This window comes from Bacillus rossius, chromosome 13, assembly GCF_032445375.1.
Source record: "Bacillus rossius redtenbacheri isolate Brsri chromosome 13, Brsri_v3, whole genome shotgun sequence".
Classification (NCBI taxonomy): Eukaryota; Metazoa; Arthropoda; class Insecta; order Phasmatodea; family Bacillidae; genus Bacillus; species Bacillus rossius.
The window spans coordinates 30,824,086-30,842,080 of NC_086340.1; the positions used below are offsets into that span (position 1 = coordinate 30,824,086).

At 33.1% G+C, this 17,995-nt stretch overlaps 1 protein-coding gene and 1 long non-coding RNA gene across 2 annotated transcripts; one reads left to right on the forward strand and one right to left on the reverse strand.

The window, feature by feature from the left end:
• The first annotated feature begins 1,527 nt into the window (after nucleotides 1-1,527).
• Nucleotides 1,528-11,988, forward strand: LOC134538425 (uncharacterized). The gene is made up of 2 exons (XR_010076142.1): nucleotides 1,528-3,425; nucleotides 11,068-11,988. It is a non-coding gene; the product is annotated as an uncharacterized LOC134538425 (long non-coding RNA).
• On the reverse strand, nucleotides 11,380-15,627 carry LOC134538424 (uncharacterized). Its single transcript, XM_063379747.1, has 4 exons — nucleotides 15,171-15,627; nucleotides 12,527-13,969; nucleotides 12,288-12,437; nucleotides 11,380-11,559 (listed from the first exon to the last, which is right to left on the reverse strand). Exons 1-4 carry the CDS (start codon nucleotides 15,327-15,329, stop codon nucleotides 11,380-11,382), a joined length of 1,932 nt encoding a protein of 643 aa, XP_063235817.1. The 5' UTR covers nucleotides 15,330-15,627.
• Between the last annotated feature and the right edge of the window lie 2,368 nt (nucleotides 15,628-17,995).

Here is a 17,995-nt window from a genome sequence, read left to right on the forward strand (position 1 = left end):
AATTCGTTTTTTTATTTTAATTCTGTCTCGTTTAATTTGATTAACATATATCAATCATTGATTAACATATATAAATATGTAAAATGTACTCACATAAATACAAAAGCTATTTTTTACTACTTCAACGTATTTTTAATTCATATTTGAAATTACCTCTCAAACCAAGTGTACAACAAAAACTTTAGGGGTTTCTGATCGACATTTAGGGGTATTTGAAGTTGGTCCTAGGAGGAACATTTTGTAGGAGTTGGCATCACTGGATAAAAGGCCTGCTTTCGAAACGGAGGGAGGCGTGTGACGTCAGTAGGAGTGGTCCTAGCCTGCCCCGGCCGGCAAGGGTCGAGCCTAGCGCGCGCACGTGTTCCTTCCCTTCTGTAGCTTGCCAGAGGCAGTGTCTCCAGATTGTTTTTTTTTTTTTCCATATTGGGGAAAATTATTTTTTGGGGGGAAATTTTGGGGAAACATATTTTGGTAACGGGGAAAAATGGGGAAGTATTTAATCTGCCTGCCTAGTATTACTTCTAATGCCATCTCTAATTCTTTTTTCAAACAAAACATGTTTAGTTTTTTAAACACTCACTTTATTGAATGCATTAAAAAAGCAGCTAGCTACAGATGGCCTTGATTTGAATAAGTTGATAGGTATTGGTGTTCTCGAATGCTAGTGTGGAGAGAGCATTCTCCATAATGAATGTGGTGAAAAACAAATTGAGAAATAGAATGCATACAAGCACAGCAGATCACATAATTAGAGTGCGGTACAGTTTGAGAAACTAAGGCTGTAATAAATTTGAGCTAAGCACTAAAAGGCTTGCCAAGTTTAAGTCAGAGGATGTATATAATAATAATTACGATGTCGGTGTCATGTTGCTTTTGGCATAAGTATGGTTGTACTGACATTATTGTTGTTTTATTCCAGCATAAATGATATATAGTGTTTACATTAGTAAAATAGTTACATATGTATAATAGATTTCACTTAATTTCATTCGTTAATTGTACTATGTAACACAATCTTTTTACTATAATAGGTCAATCTACTGTAATATTTATGACAGAGAAAATGCATATTTTGTGTTGGTATATAGGTACTCAATATTATCAAAAATTAATAAATACAATTATGCTGCTGTAATTTTACTTTAGTCAGTCATTAAACCACAAATTAGCTCTCTTGCATACAATTAAAAAAAATCATCGTGATCGGTAAATCAATAGAACGAAAAAAAAACAAAATAATAAAAAAATAAAAAATGACGCCCGTATAGCAGGTTTTATTATTATTTTTATTTTTCTGGTTAGACGAATTTTTTTATTTATACATAAAAAATTAATTTATATACTTTGATTCTTGATACGTACGATAGTTTTACAGCTATGAACATATAATACCACACCTTTAAGCGGCCAACACTGATAATAAATAATATTTTAAAGGAATAGGTAGATAAGGTAGGTTAAAGATTTTTGGGGAAATCTGTATCATTTTGGGGAAATTTTTTGTCTGTTTTGGGGAAATTTTGAAAACTCAATCTGGAGACCCTGGCCAGAGGTAAGGTTAATTATTCTACTACAGGTTAGGAAGAAAACGGCTTTTCTTATGGGCGAGTTTGGCACAGGGAAAATTTCTGCCGCTAGGTGCGCTGGCGTAGCTAAAGGGTAACACAACACTGCCATTTTATGAGGGTGAACGTGAGAAAACCGCATTGAAGTCAATTAAAATAGTCGGTATGGTATTTGGTTATGTGCTTTTTTTTGCAAGAATTATATTGAACAAGTCTTCCGTAAAGAATGTGTGAATTTCACAACTTTATGGCTTTTGGATACGTAAATAACAACTACTGCGTTTTTGTTTCGCCGCGAGCAATCGAACCTGCATATGAAGGTAAGCAAATATTTGAGATAAGTTATGACTGGATGAAAATAGATGTGTTTGTTTGTGTTTTTATCGGTTTGATATCACAGTAACTATACTATTGTGATGAACGACTTTTTAGTTTGTTAACGTTGCTGATTCGCGGATTAATGGAAATTAGGCGAATAATAACTAAAGTGAAGTTGAGGTCAGCTTTGTACTTCAATTACAGATAAATTACAGATTTACTTGTTATTAATATAGCAAGCGTAATATAAATAACCTTTCACTTGGTTATTATTCGACTGATTTCTCGGGATATGCGACAGTCTTTCCAAGCTTAACAACGTAATTTTTATTCGTGCCACTAATACAATTTACATCCCATATTCCATTATCAGTTACAGCAAGTCCGAATTTAACATTTATGGACACAAAACATTAGTGATTTACTAAGATATTTAAGAGAAAAATAATTTTTTTTTCCCAACTTTTCATTGCTTCACTGAAATTTTGTTTTCAAAACTATGAGTGTAGTGAGCTTGTGCACCCATCTACTTGCAGCATTTGTGCTTGTTTAAAAATTTGAAATAGGGATAAAATGTGGTAGGTAAATGGATGTTCCTTTTGTGCTTAATCTGCTAGCACTATGTGAAGCAGGATGGCAAATATATTCAATAAAAAAAATTAAATAATTAAATCAGTGCCATTGGATGTGTAGTTTAAAGGGGTGGTTCTTAACTAAACGATTTTACAATTTTTTTTTGTAGCTAGCCTAACTCAACTGACCATTTTAATTTCTCAATCGTTGTAATATAACTAACATAACCAACTGTCCTTACCCACTATTTAAGTATTTTAAATGTAGCTTACTAAATATAACCTAACCAACCATTTTCACAGTATCACAATTCTTGACATATTTTTTAAAAATTATTTAAGAAATCATTATGTTATTGTAGTATACTGTTTTAACAAGTAGAAATGTTAGGTTAGCTACATTAAAATTACTGTGAAATGGAGTGAATGATTGGTTAGGTTAGAATGTTGGGTTTACTTTTTGAAGGGTTCAATGCCGAAACATTTTGTTCAACATTTATAAAAAAAAATAAATTTTTGTGTGATTTATTATATGGGGTCTATAATTTTAGCAGTTTAAATTATTACATCCTTGCTTTATTTAGGAAGAGTCTCTTAGGCTCTAGCTTAAAGGAAGAAATTTTTAAAGTTAAGTTTTGGTGGGTACACTGTAGTGATATCTTACATTTAAGGTTGAAACAACTTTCATTTTTTTAATGCAGTTAATTTGTTATGGGCTTCATGCCATATGAACTGGGTTACTGTAATACAATTTCATTGTACATTAAATATTTTGGACCTATTTACTGACTAAAGTTATATTCTGTTTGTAAATACAGTGTGCCGTCACCCGACCTCAAAGGCCCGGGGGGTACCTGACGGGCGCTACGGGCGTCGCGATGCTGTTGTTGTCCAGAGGGGCGCCAGGCTAGCGGGCTGCTAGGCTGTTGATGTTGGGTCGTGGGTACTCTGCCCCCGCGTGCTCCGCCAGGTACACGGCTTGAATCTAACCTGAATGGTTCTCCCTTGGCTGTGCAGGCCGCTCGGCCGTGTGGAGGACGGGAGACTACGAAAAATGATTGTATACGAGTTGGTGAGAATTACCTTTAATTTAGTCCCGCTACAAAACCTCTCGCCAACACTTGGCGACGTCTAGCGGTTACACAATTAACAAAAAACACAACACTACGCGACACTAAAATTGTTACCGCGGCAGTCTCGCGGGACGCGGGTCGATGCTCGCTGGAGACGGCCAGCGCCGTAAGTTAACGGGTGCAGGGGGGGCTCTATGAGCGGGCTCCTAAGTTCGGAGAAACACTTACGTTAGTGCAGCCGGCAGGCATATGCACGGCGTCCTTAATTAAAAATACTTTCGCTGGAGTCTGCCAGTACCGTAAGTTCCGTGATACGATGCATAGCGTGGTATCACAATGACGACGGTCGGGATAGGCCCAGTTCCGCAAAATACGCGCAGAGTCGACGTGGGCAGCGATGAATTAATAAAAGGATTTAAATTTGAAGGTGTAGTACAGAATAAAAATAATCAATGAAACAAACTTGAATGCTGCCCACGGACACACGTCTGTTCCCGGCGCGGAGTGGTTGGAGACTGCCGAACATGGCCGCCTCGCAAGGAAGAGAAACTTTCTCTTCTTTGTGAGTCGGCACCGAAAACTTATAATAATTTAATTTGTTATATGATGAGTAAAAAACATGCTCCAGGTGCTTGATTAAAACTTTGCACCTGGTAAATATTTGCCTAAGGCTTAACAATTGTTTTAATTGATTTATTAATTTAAAAAGTGGCACCAAGTTGGCGACTGTAAATTTAAATACAAATTGTTTCAATGTGCACTGTTTGGGTTTGAATTCCCTTAGTTTGGCTAGACCACTATCATAGGCCAATTAATCAAGGCCAGTAGCCGCTGTGGCTAGTAACGAGGATTGTTTTCTGTTCTGTGCGAGCCGCGCACGCACGAAGTCTCTACGATTCACTTGCTCATTGCTTGTGATTACTTAATTTCATTCTAAAGCTTCGTTTGGGAATTGTTTTCCGTAGTCGAGCCCCCGGGGTTTCGTGTCCTGATGTTTAATTCAGTTAATTGAGGTCACGCCCGGGGCGCTCGCTTGACTCAATCCGGCTGGGCGAGGGGCGCGCTCCGAAAACGGGATACGGTACTGGCGGTGCGGAGCACGGGCTTAACGGCCATGGTCGGTACGACGTCAAGTGAAAGATTTATATCTCATTTTTAATGACAAGAAAACTGTTTTTGGTATTATTTGTCTGTGATACAGAGAAATAGAATATGATGTAGGATTCCAAATTTGACATTTTGCAAATACTTATATGTAGTCTATGTCAGTGAGTCAATAATGCACCACTTCATAATCTGGGCATAACTTCTTGTAACTGTTACTTATGAGTAAAACAATTACTATTTTTAGCATTCTCTAAAAAATTTCCTCTATAATGGCTTAATGGCTTTAATCAAAAGATTTTAAATAATTGTTTACTTACAAATAAACATTATTCCTAGGCTTAAACATTTTCTGTTTAAAAATATGTACCTACGTCTTTCGATAAATACATCCATATATTATTACATTTTGTCAAATAAGTTAATTGACACTACAATTAAGTTATCAATAATGAATATTATTTACAAATGCTACAAACACTAATGTTAGTTATTATCATAATTTGAAACTTAGACTTATAGAACCAAATATTAATTAAATATGTACATAGGTCCACTAAGTTTTCTGTTAGTGCAACAGGTACTTTGCAATGTTGCAAAAGTTGAAAGAAAAAATAATAAGGAACCACAAAGACAATTACATAAAATTCACTATCACATTAAAATTAGCTTAAATAATATTACAAAGCAGCAAGTGTCAGAGGCCTGAACGGTAGAGCTAAATTTTGTGATTGGTATGGGCGATACATTGTAGTGTATAAGAAATTGCATTTTTTTATAACTTTTTAATAATCAATGCATGGATGTGTTCTTATAGTTGTGAATAAAAAGTTAATTAGTGTCCATAACCATTTGTCATTATTTGTTAAATAAGTAAAAGAAAGCTATGTTTACTGGCTCCACATTTTGCACTACATTTGTTGTATATAGGAGGCTGATATAAAGCCAGCCCTATATCATTTGAAAGATAATAATGCAGTAAATGTAAACAATATTGATAACATTTTAATAAATAATATCACAAATATACGTACTAAGTTCTTGACTGTTCATTTTTGTAACTTCTAACTCTTCTTTGTGCTCTTTTTCTCTTAGCAGCACATGATAGAATCTGACAGAACTGTCACTGAAACAACTTAACTGGTGTAGACATTGTGCAAGAAATGAAAATAGAAATGTGCAGCAAGCTGGTTGTTTATGTTTTGTTAACAATCAGCACCCTTTCTTCACCTCAGTGGCAGCTAGAATGAGTCAGCACTTAACTCTTGCACTAATAAGGGCAAAACTAAAAGAATTGTTTTAATGTAAAATACATTATTTTGTAATGCACATGTTCTTCAATATTGACTGTTCTTGTAATAAGTCATTATAACCCAATACATATAGAAACATAATACATTCTTTTTCTTTCTGTAGTCATCATGCTGGCAGAAGTCATAAACGAAAAGGAACATAGAAACCTAATTAACTACAACTCAACTAACAAGTAGTAGTAGTAACATTTTTTGACTATACCAACATGAGAAATAGGCTATTTATCTCTAAAATGTACCCTTAATGTACTGGCTGATAAAATCAGCATTCACGCATGTTGTAAAAATTTCAAATCTAGCTCTGGAACACTAGGGCATACTCCATGGTACTTTTTAACACTCTTTTGGCCCATGCTGAAAATGAAATTTAACTGTCTCGAAACATTTGTTGCATGAGAAATGTGTGGTCTAGTAAAGATGGCTCAATACAAAATTGATCCAACCAAATGTTAATTGGTTTGGTTTTATAATTGCCTCTTCTCTCATAGGCTTGTGTACATTATTGTTGATGGTATCTGGCGTATAATGAAGCATTCCAAGATTTGTTCTGTGTATCTTCTTTGGTTATCATGTATTGTTTTATATTTATTGTTTTTTTTTTCATTAACATATCTTGTTCCAAAACATTCCTGTGTATCACTGATATATTTAATCCTGAATCACTTACTAAGCTTTTCCATCATTTCTTTAATATTCAGCTTCATCTTTAGTGAACAAAACAATCATTAACAAACAATGTAAAAATCAATGACAACATTTCTTTTCTTATAAATGCAGGATTATTGTTTCAATCTTGTAAGTCCAAGTTCAAATATTTTGTTTTATTGGTTTGTTTTTTTTTAATTCCAAACCCTTGGATTGCCTCATTTAACTTACAAACCTTGCCTTTGCAATCCTTTTGTGGTTTCGTGAATATCTGCTCCTCCAAATCACCATAAAGAAAAGCTTTTATCAATTTATATCCCGTTCTAACACCTCTATCAAAAAGTCCTAATTGTTGAATGGCTCACTAGAGGAGCCACTGTCTCTAAGTAATCACACCATACTCTTGACTGAGCCCTCTTACCACTAACCTAGCATTATACTTTGTGTAGGCCAGGGCACCACATATGATGCACAGAGCTTCAGGAAATACCACACGTTTAACAACCGCTCCAGATATCAGAGTGGTATCTGTTTACAAAAATAATTTGAGAATATACTGTGAGAAAGGATGAGTAATTCTGTTTCCAAATTTTGTTTTTGGACTCCATCTTCAGACGAGTGAAAATGGCTTAAATAAATAGTTTCAGAATCATTTTAGCCATGAAATATTTGGTACAGATTCTTGAATGAAAGCTCTCAAGAGACTTGAACACCTTTAGCTTCATTTCTCCACCATATAATGTTATGGTTACCACTCAAATCTCAGTGTTGCCTTATGCACAACGATAAGACTGTGCAGCAGTCCAGAACTTTGTGCTTAAGAGGCGACACCACATTAGTGGTACCAGCGATCATTACTTTTATGATGGCCACATTCAAAGCTATTTCATTCAGCCTATATAATCCACTAATATTTGTTGCTGTGGCCTCAAACTCTTCTTGTACACTAAAGTCATACTTGTACACTATAACTCAGAAAACATGATAACACCTCTTTCTACCATTCTGTAGACAGAATGTTTGACGAACTCTGTTGCACATATACCACTATGCTTATTTTTATAGCACCATTACTTTCATTCTGCTTTGCTACAAATTATCCTTAACCTACACCTAAGAGAATGTCATTGTTTGCAATCGTAACTTTTTTTGAGCAATCTTATATATAAAATTCTCGTGTCACAGTTTTCGTTGCCATACTCCTCCAAAACGGCTTGACCGATTTTGATGAAATTTTTTGTGCTTATCCGGTATCTATGAGAATCGGCCAACATCTATTTTTCATCCCCCTAAATGTTAGGGGTAGTCCACCCCTAAATTTTTTTTTTTATTTCCAGTTTTTGGTAGGAAATCACCATGGCAACGGCTGTTGCTTTGTTGATGCTTCATTCGTCTCCATGGCAACGGCTATTTCATTGTTAGTGTAGTCCTCATCACTCATTAAATACAGACCACCAATTTTTAGATATATACAGGTAAATAACTATACACTGGTAGAACAAAGTCGGTCGGGATTTGAAAGTGATATAAATTATTCAAATTAAGAAGACAATTACTAACTACATCTGATTTCTAAAAAGGTCCAGTGAACTCTTTACCAAGTCAACCGATTTTGATGAAAATTGGCATTTATGTGTAATTGTTTCCAACTTGAGAGATAGGGTAGTTTTTATTTCGATTAATAGTCTTAATAATTTATAATTAATAATAAACTGATTATCAATGTTGATTGGTGTTTAAGCCCGGGAAACAGTGGGTACTTCGTTTCCATGACAACGTTGCGTGCTTGAGAGTCGGGAAACCATCGGTGCTATTCGTTTTTTCTTCGGTACATTACAAAGCATTGTATTAAGTTTTTGTCAAAATTAATTAATTTTCATTTTATTTCATTTATTATAACTGTAAATAGGAGATTTGGTCTCATTTTTTCCCCATTAATACAACCGTGCGAAGCCGGGTCGGGCAGCTAGTGTTCATATAATATTCTAACCAGTCTTTCCTTCTAGTTATCTGGGTACTTGTGCCAGAATAGACATTCCAGTTTTTGTACTCATGTTTGTCTTTAGTACTGCAAATAATGAGGTTTCAGAAAGATTAGAACCAACATTCTTTGCTACATTGTTTACTAATTTTTTTTACAATGTCTGATTTGATAATTGTATTGGAGCTCTCTAGTACCATAACCATGGTGTCATATTTTTCTGTAAAGATGCTGAGCATGATGATGCAAACAAATTAATCATCTTCAGGAGCACTGATATCTGCAAGTGTTTATACTGATGACATTACTTGATTAACATGGTCTTCCATGTTTCTATGAATACACAACTTCATACTGAACAAGGTTTATGCTTTTTTCTTCATATGTCTTGGTGTATTCCATTCCTCTTGTGCTGTTTTATCAGAAAGTATTACAATTAAGAATATTTTGGCTTCCAAACATTATTATTGTTCATGCCTTAAAGTTTTTCTGTAGTAGGTAGAGTACTTGTGCCTAGCAAAGTTGTAGGTGACATTAAAAAAAATCCTTCATCTCTAAAACACACTAATTCAAATAAACATGTGCTCTAGGTCCATAAACTACTTAAAATACTTAATACTTGGCAGCACTGTGTTAATATGAATACATAAAGCTAAGATAGAGCTTCATAAATGCAACATTACACTGGGATTCACATGCTCATGATTAATGTGAATTATGTAGCGGTTTTACACTTTGGATAGTTTACGCATTGTGAAAGACTTTACTTGCTGCTTAGAATTCCTGTTTACTTGTCTGAGGTAGAAATGAAGTCGTGTTGTACAGTAGAATTTTATAATAAACTTTAGCAATTCCTCTTCGTGATAAACACAGCCCAAACTTTGTGTACTTATTTTGGCTGTGACCTCTCTGATAATATGTAATAAATGGTCGGCACTAAGTTTGTCAGGTTTTAATGTGCTTTGCACAGTTGTTTCTATTTCACAAAGGAAATTGTGCAGTTGCTGTGATGGAACAATTAAATTACCTTGGTTACGAAGATCAATTACCAAACCATATTTTGAAAAATACTGATCGTCAGATTTTCCAATTAGAGAATCATTGCAAGAAGAGCACTGATATCTGCTTTTAATCTTACGTACAACATAGCCAGCAATGTAGAAAACAATATCATCTATATGTGATGCTACGTAGTCATGGTCAATTAGGCATGAGTTGTGTACTCCGAAAGTGACATGTGACTCACTGGATTGTAGCCATTTGTCCAGCTCTTCATCAATTACATTTGGTTTATTTATCTCAACTTTAGCAATGTCTTCCAGTGTCGTCAATACTTGTAACTGAGTCTCAGTGTCAGTTGGACAATTTCCATGTTTGGATGGTTTTGCCAAATTGTATACTGATAACAGTCTTGTTGAAAATAGAAATTCTCTGGGGCTGGGATGGATATTAACACCATTGCACTGCCGTATCAAACCAAAGAAGTGCTGCAAAAAGTGACAAAAACAGGTTATCAGCATTAATATTTTGTGATGTGTTACTTAAGACACACAAGTTTTATGTGTAAGTTGCAGAACTATAAGAATTATCTATTAGGTATTAAAATGGAAACTGGACAAAACAATACAATTCAGATTTTCAACGACATGGCTGCCTTCATAAGAGTGGAGAATAAAACATGTAGGTAGATATGTGTAAAGGTTTTAAGTTGGATTTGTTATATTTAATTTACTTATTTATTATGCTGTAAGTGATGGACTCAATTTAATTATTTGTTATTTAAATTGAAATCTCATTGCAAAGTACCACACTTAATTGAAACATATAATTCTATACCCATGTAATATGTTTTAAAATTGTGAACTTTTATAATGAAGCTCCAAAGCTGTATTTCTTATGTTTCAATGGAATTTCACTGAAGTCAAAACACATGTTTTAGAGAAGTAATATAAGAAATTGTAACTATCACGTTATAAAATTACTAGCTGATTGTTTTTAAATATATTAAATTGTGCTGGAAAAATCAGTGAAATAATATGTGTATTTGTATTACTAAGCCTGCACTAGAATTAATTTGTCCCTTGGCATGTAGTGTCTCTTGCTCCTGCCCTCTCTGTCGTCGCCAGGTGCTCAGAGGCAGGGAATGCCACAGTTGATATGCCCATAAATTTGTCCCTATTTTTCATTTTCAACACTGATTACTTTCCTGCATTTCATAACATTTTTTCTGCTTTCCCAAATATAATTATTAAAAATTTTATAAGGCAAAAAAATTAAATTCCATTTGCAATATTGAACTTTTCCTATAGACATCAAATAAGGATTAGTTAATTAGCTATTATTTGCTTTAAAAAATCAGCTATGAATGTTTTTTAAATAATACATACCTCCAATATGTTTTGGTTTACCTTTGATGTGAGAAGGTAACGAAAGCCAATAGAATTAAGTGTATGTGACAACTCAATGATTGATGTTATCGTTACTCTTATTCCACAGGCTGTTGATGGTGAAAGAAACAATTCTGGCTGATATTTGGTGGATAATTCCCACATGTCAATATACTCCAAGAAACCACGAAGTGTCTACATAAGAAACAAAGAATCATTATTCATTAAGTATTTTTCATGTTTCAATACAGGAAAATCTTTATTTTTGTTAAGTGCAGTTTATGAATAGAAGCAAATATTTCTTTTAATGTTAAATTATTACTGTATTTTTTTATATCAGTTATTATAAAAAATAACTAAACGAATAATTCTGAGTAGCCTATTTGTTATGTACAGACATAATATTGAAATATTTCAAAATTTAGAGTTTTACCTTTTCATCATCTGATCCAACAGTCAGGCCTTTCCATGGTTTGTTGTTGTCTAGTATGGAATAAACTTGTGCAACTTTTTCTATGTAATTTACAGTGCCAGAAATATTTTCTAGACCAGGCTTGTTACTGTAAAACTTCAAAGCTGCAGCTGTTTCCATGCTGAAAAGCTAAAAGCATAAAAATTTCATTATAATTTTTACAGCAATAAGAAATTATTTTTTTAATGTGAGTTTCGTGTAAGTTTCTAACCAGTTTTAATCATGTAATTACCCTCAAATGTATTGTGTTTGTGTGATAATGTAAATTAAATTATTAAGCTAGGTTGTTTGTAAAAAAAATGTTAAATATAAAACTATACTGGTGACATACAATTTATTAATTTTTTTAGTTCTTAAATATAATGTTTTCATCAGTGATTATTGGATTATTTCAGTTCATGCAATGCCCAATACAAATAACTTAATAATTTAACATCTAGTGTAGCCTAGTAAGTTGAATTTTAATTTTGAGTGGTATCAAAATAATTTAGTAAAACTTTTGTTGTCTCCCCATGTTAAAAATAATTATTGGTAAAAAATAAACTGTCTATAAAATTATTTTTGTGTACTTATTTAATAAAACAAGTATATATATTTAATTTACAAAATAATTTTTATGTGTTTTGTGCACAGGATGTGAATAAATTGGCCGAGCCCATATTTCCCATTTCATTCCCAAAAATGCTCTTGGAAGTAAAAGAAAATTGTGTTCATAAATTCATTAGTGCCACTGGTAGTTAGTCGGTAAAGAAAACAATGACAAGTACCATCATCGCTTAAATTTTGATGTGTAGAACTTTTATTATGAATAACTGCATTATGGAAATTACATAATTTGTACAGCAATTTGTAGTTACCTGCTTCATGAGAGTAACACTCATTTTCTGGAAATTATTTGGCTGCACATGTTTATATGTTAAATTTGGGGCCATTCTTAGGCCTGCCGCTTTACTGTCATACTTCAGTAGAAGTTCCAAGTGGTTCATGCATGCTTCTTCCATCCCGATCTTAAATAAAACAAATTCCGTAACAGATTTTAACAATCAAATAATCATATTGAAATGTCAGCAATTTTTTTTTACATATGAAAACTAACCTTAAATACACGTGATTTAAGCCATCTGTTTCTTATGCACTTAAACAAGTGTGGACCATCAGAAATGAAATATAACTTTCTGTCGCCTGTTTCACTACATGGGTGGGTAACTGAATTACAAACTTTCTTCTCATCTTTTATGCCAATACCAAACTTTTTCCACATTGAACGGTTTGTTGTTGCTCCATCACACACTACGCAGTCTACAAACAGACCAGCTGCATCTAGTTTCACAATAGCATCCAGAACCAAATTTGTAAGGACATTGCCAGGGGCTGCATTTTTGGTGAGATACACACCAACAACCTGGCCCCAGTTACCAATAAATGGCCGAAAGAATAGGACCAAACCATGGTCAGCATACTGAGAGATTTGTGTGTATGTTGTATTAGAACCTATGTCCACTAACCCTGTGATTGTACCAGACACTGAATTTAAATCCAAATGTTGTGTTAAACTTATTTCGTCAAACAGCAGTACACCATGACGTTCAATTGTGTCTTTTCTTATAGGCAAGGATTTCAGTTTACATTGAATGCACTGCAGAATATCATCTGAAATGCCACATTCTGCCTTTATACCTCGGATGTATGTGTTCATAGTGCGTACTGTGGGAACATGAAGAATTTTTTGTTCTTGAATATGCTTGTACAAAGAAGGGCTCTTACATCGCATAAGAATACATTCCAGTATCCATTTCTTACTAAAAGAATTTTTCTGCAACGTACATGAATGAAAGCACTGTTTTACAGCTTCTTGCTGTTTTTCTGGCAAATTGTTTATGGCCTCTTGTAAAGCAGTAGTAGAAAGCTGTTTGTTTTTTCCTTGTAAGTGTTTTATCATTGTAATGGCAGATCTTTCTTTTAGTACCGAACGCTTCACATTTCTAGTTAGAAAGCATCTTCGTGGAACTTTAGATTTACTTATTAATCGTGTTTTGAAGCATTTGCAGTGTAGGCAAACTTCATTTGAAACAAAGCAACATTTTGGACTAAACAAAATTCCATTGCATATTGTTGCATTACTTAATATTTTTAATGACACTTGAGGTGAGTTCATGCTGGTTATTTCTTTGATATTTACCCCTTTGCAAAACTCTATTATTTCCAACTTTCTGAGAAGTAACAAAATGCTGTCTGTAGTATGGACATAGTTAAAATTTAACCTCCTCATATTTATTTTACGATTGCAAATGTACAAACTTGGCTGAGCACTGTCACGTTCCCAAACAACTTTAATTAACAAATCTGCATTGTTCTGCTCAGATTTTCGGTAGTAGAAATATGTCAGTGAAGCATTGTTTTCTATTTTTCTGCCCCAACTATTATCAAGAGACCTTGATATTAGCCACTGCCACACATTTTCGTTTTTTGTGGTGCTTGGTGAGCTGGCACTTTGTGGCTCTAAGCGAGCTATCTTGACAGAATTTTTGTTATCAATGTTCTGAAAACAAGAATGTTCAAACATGATTATTATTTTGCTATATATTTCTAACAATAACTATTCAGTAAAAGTACACTGTTTACCTAGTTTCATACATTTATTTTATGCTTCTGATATAACTTAAATTATTGCCAAAAACTAATGTGTTTCAATTAGTAACAAATCTGAGGTGGTAATTGAGTAGTTAATAACACAAGAATTTTTCTTTTTAATCTCACAAACAGTTTTTAATATGATCCCTTCTTTTATGAACTACTGGATCTGTTACAGATTCCAATGAAGATTGTTTTGACTTTATTTACATTTGTGTATTCTTTAAAGATGTGTGTATGTGTAAACTGTTATGTGATAAAATAGGATTTTCTAAGCCCAGTGTAAATGAATTTTCAGATTGAAATTAAAATTCCCTTAAAGCTCTACTTAACAGTGATTAAATTAACTCACATAGGTTTTGTTTTATAGAAAAGCAAATACTTTGAAAATTATTATTATTCCTATTGTAATGCACTCAAAATATTTAAAAGAATTTCATCTGTAATGTGTTAGATTTCATTTTTTTTTTTTTTTTTTTTTTTTTTTAAATTTTTTCTTCTGAATTGTGCTGGTGCCCAAGTTTTAATAAACATTGCAAATTATACTGGAATAAGGTAATTTTAAACAGACAATTATAGTCTAGTCTTTAAGTGAATATAGATTAACTGAATTTCATGTTACGATTCTCAATTATATACCTTTAATAAAACTTAAATGTATTTCTTTCAATTTTATGTTTTACTTAAAAGGTATGAAATAACATAAAATATCATGTGATGCCTGCCCTGCAAATAGAGCACTTTGCTGCCATAATTGTTTTACAGCAGATCCAATGTTCCTGAACAGCCAAAAAATTGTGGAGAAAAAAAAAAGGTAAGTTAATTTCCCCTGCCATGAAGAAAAAAAATATTTTGTTGGACTTAATGCAAAAAAACAATCATAATGCACACACAAAATTCACAGCTATGCTATGCTATGCTGTAGCATAAAATCAAGTAATTATCTTAAAAACCACTTGAGTACTGTGTGGTAAAAATTTTTCATTAAAAGTAAAAATGCCACCAGCAACTGTAAATGGTTTAAAGTGAGATTTTGGTTACTTTGAAATTTTAAATTTAAATGGTCGTAACTGCAGCAAGTATTGTGTTTGATTCAAAAATGAACTTACACTCATCTCTAGTTTTCTTCTGTATGGCTTGCGCTGTGTCAAGTATGATGGCAAGTTTGGAAAAATAGTTGGCACTGCAGATTTTGTTAAAGTTACTTTACCTCTTGGTATCTTGATGGTTTCACCTTGAACTTCATGAACATAATTTCTTAAAATCATTTGTTCCTGAAATGTGTATACATAGTTGCTAATTACTTGATAGATGCTGTGTTAAACATGTATGCCACATGCCACTTCATGTCCTATAACACTTTGTGCTCTTTAAAAACTGAGCATCTTTGAATTTGAGCACATTATTGTTCGAGCTAAGTGGTTTTTAATGGATTTTCTCGTTTTTGACAGAATCCACAATAATAAGCCCTCATTTGTTGTATTCAAAAATAAGTAAAAATATAAATGTTGAGTAACATTACAGTCAACCCTAACAAAAATTAAATAGTTATCTCATTTTGTATTGTAAGTTTGGAACTATTCAAATCACTTTATTCATATATATATATATATATATATATATATATATATATATATATATATATATATATATATATTTATATATGTATATATATATATATATATATATATATATATATATATTTATATATGTATATATATATATACATATATATATATATTTATATATGTATATATATATATATATGTTTTTTAAAATCAATTGTGCTTTTTGTTCATCAATATTTTTTGCATGAATTTATTTAAACCAAAATAATATTTAAAATCAAAATGCAATTAAGGTAATAAAGGGATTTTGAATGAGCTTCAAATAGTCATTGACTTCATTTGAATTTAAATATTAAATAATGTACCTACAGCACACATTGATATATTTTTCAGTTGGTTGGAGCAAACTCAGGGCTGTTGGAAAGTAAATTATTATCTTTATACACGTGTGGTTGGGCTTTCACCTGTTGGCAAGGAGCTCCCCTCTAGCTCACTCTACCCATTTCTGAAGCCGCCTTCTGAAGTCCGTCCCTCCTCACCCATTCAGTACCCTTCCCTCAAGCCCATTCCACTCTCGCCCTGTCCTCACCAGAAACACCTGCTTTCCTGGTTCAGTTCGTCTCCACTCCCTCTGGGTCTTCCACTGGTAATCCCTCCTCCCTCTGTACACCCCTCGGGTCAGCCTATCTCCCAGATTTCCCCAGCCCCTCTACCCTTCAATTACTTTATATAACCTAACTCATTAAATATATTTTTCCTACTTTATATTAAACTGAGGATCTTGTGTACTAAGTCACGTGCGTTTAGATTTTCCTAGTTGTGAAAGGAAATTGTACAAGTCTATAAATATATCATCTTGAAATTGTACAAGTCTATAAATATATCATCTTGAAATTGTACAAGTCTATAAATATATCATCTTGGGACATCTGGCTTCCACAATGTTTTTTTACGTTCCTTAATATACAGTGTGTGTTCTGTGTGTTGTGTCTACTGGAAGATTGAGCAACAATTTAGACTGAATTGTTATTAATGCCAACAAAGTTTCAAAGTGCTGTTAACTTTCTCTAGTAAGCACAATTGCATTTAAATTTAAATTAGCACACATGTAGTTCTGGTGAAAACATTTTCAATTAGAATATTTTGATCTAATTGGTTATCTTAGTGGCATGTAGTATTATGGCAAACTAGGAGGCTATTTGAAAAAATTACCCTACTTACATGAATTTTGATTAAATATATATAATTTTATTTAAATTTGCCAAGAGCAAATTTGAATTAATGGGTGAATAAATGTTGATATTTAAAGTACCTATTACAATTATCAACAGCCCAAAACGTACTGACAATATGATTGCCAATTTTTTTTTTTTTTTAATTTTGGGGTTATTGGCATACAAAAAATGTAACCTTAAGTTTTTTTAATGATGATACAGAAACGAACACGAACCTTAACATAAACAAACAAAGATCATAATGTATGTTGTAATACCATTTTTATATCTGGTTTGATATCAACGAACTCATCCTACTACAGAGCCTAACGTGACTATCAAGCTGGAAGTCGGGATGGAATTGGTTAGGATATACAATTTATTTTCACGAACCTCGAAATGAATTTCACAAACATAATCATTTTTCCTCAAGTCTCTATCACTCCTTGGGATCTTTCTGTTCCATAATTCTCTTATTTTTTCGTCTGCAGGAGCCTTAAATACTTTAATGCTTGCGTCGTACTTGCTACTACATCCAGTTTTGCAACCGGGCACAAAACAACACTTAGGCATATTAAAAAACTAAATTAAATACTACTTATAGATGAAAGTTATGCTATCCTAATTTTAAATTCAAACCGAACTGATAAGTTTTACACATATTGTTATTTCACTTTGAAAATTGAAAACGGCCCATTTAAATGCATTGAAACAGATGAAAATGACCCCCTCATGGAACACTACTGCTACCTGGCGGAGAAACCAAATAGTGTGCCAAACTTATAACATTGATCTTCCCAACCTGTAGTAGAATTAACCTTACCAGAGGTCAGTTTTTGCAAAATATTGTAATAGGATAATATGGGAAACAGACAAAAGAAATGCGAGACATGTTTTTCAGCGAACCTGGCGGCGTGGACTCACTGAACCTACGCTTTGGAAACGCGGTAAAAGCCATTGAAGTGTGTTTGGTGTGATATGATTATGGTTCTATTTGCTAATAAATGAACTCATTATTATGTGAACAGTAATTCAGAATGGCCGGAAATATTTGTGCGGTGTTTGGCTGCAAAAATTACAACGTATATATAGTTAAGACACTATAGTTTCATGCAAAAATATATATATTTATTTCAGAATAATGCACTTTTA

What these genes read in the sequence shown, in the direction of transcription:
- LOC134538424 (XM_063379747.1), bottom strand. Translation starts at nt 15,329, where the DNA reads ATGATTTTAAGAAATTATGTTCATGAAGTTCAAGGTGAAACCATCAAG. An exon ending in GAAGAAAACTAGAGATGAGT is followed by an intron (nt 13,970 to 15,170) that starts GTAAGTTCATTT and finishes TCTTGTTTTCAG; the next exon opens with AACATTGATAACAAAAATTC. An exon ending in TTAAATCACGTGTATTTAAG is followed by an intron (nt 12,438 to 12,526) that starts GTTAGTTTTCAT and finishes GTTTTATTTAAG; the next exon opens with ATCGGGATGGAAGAAGCATG.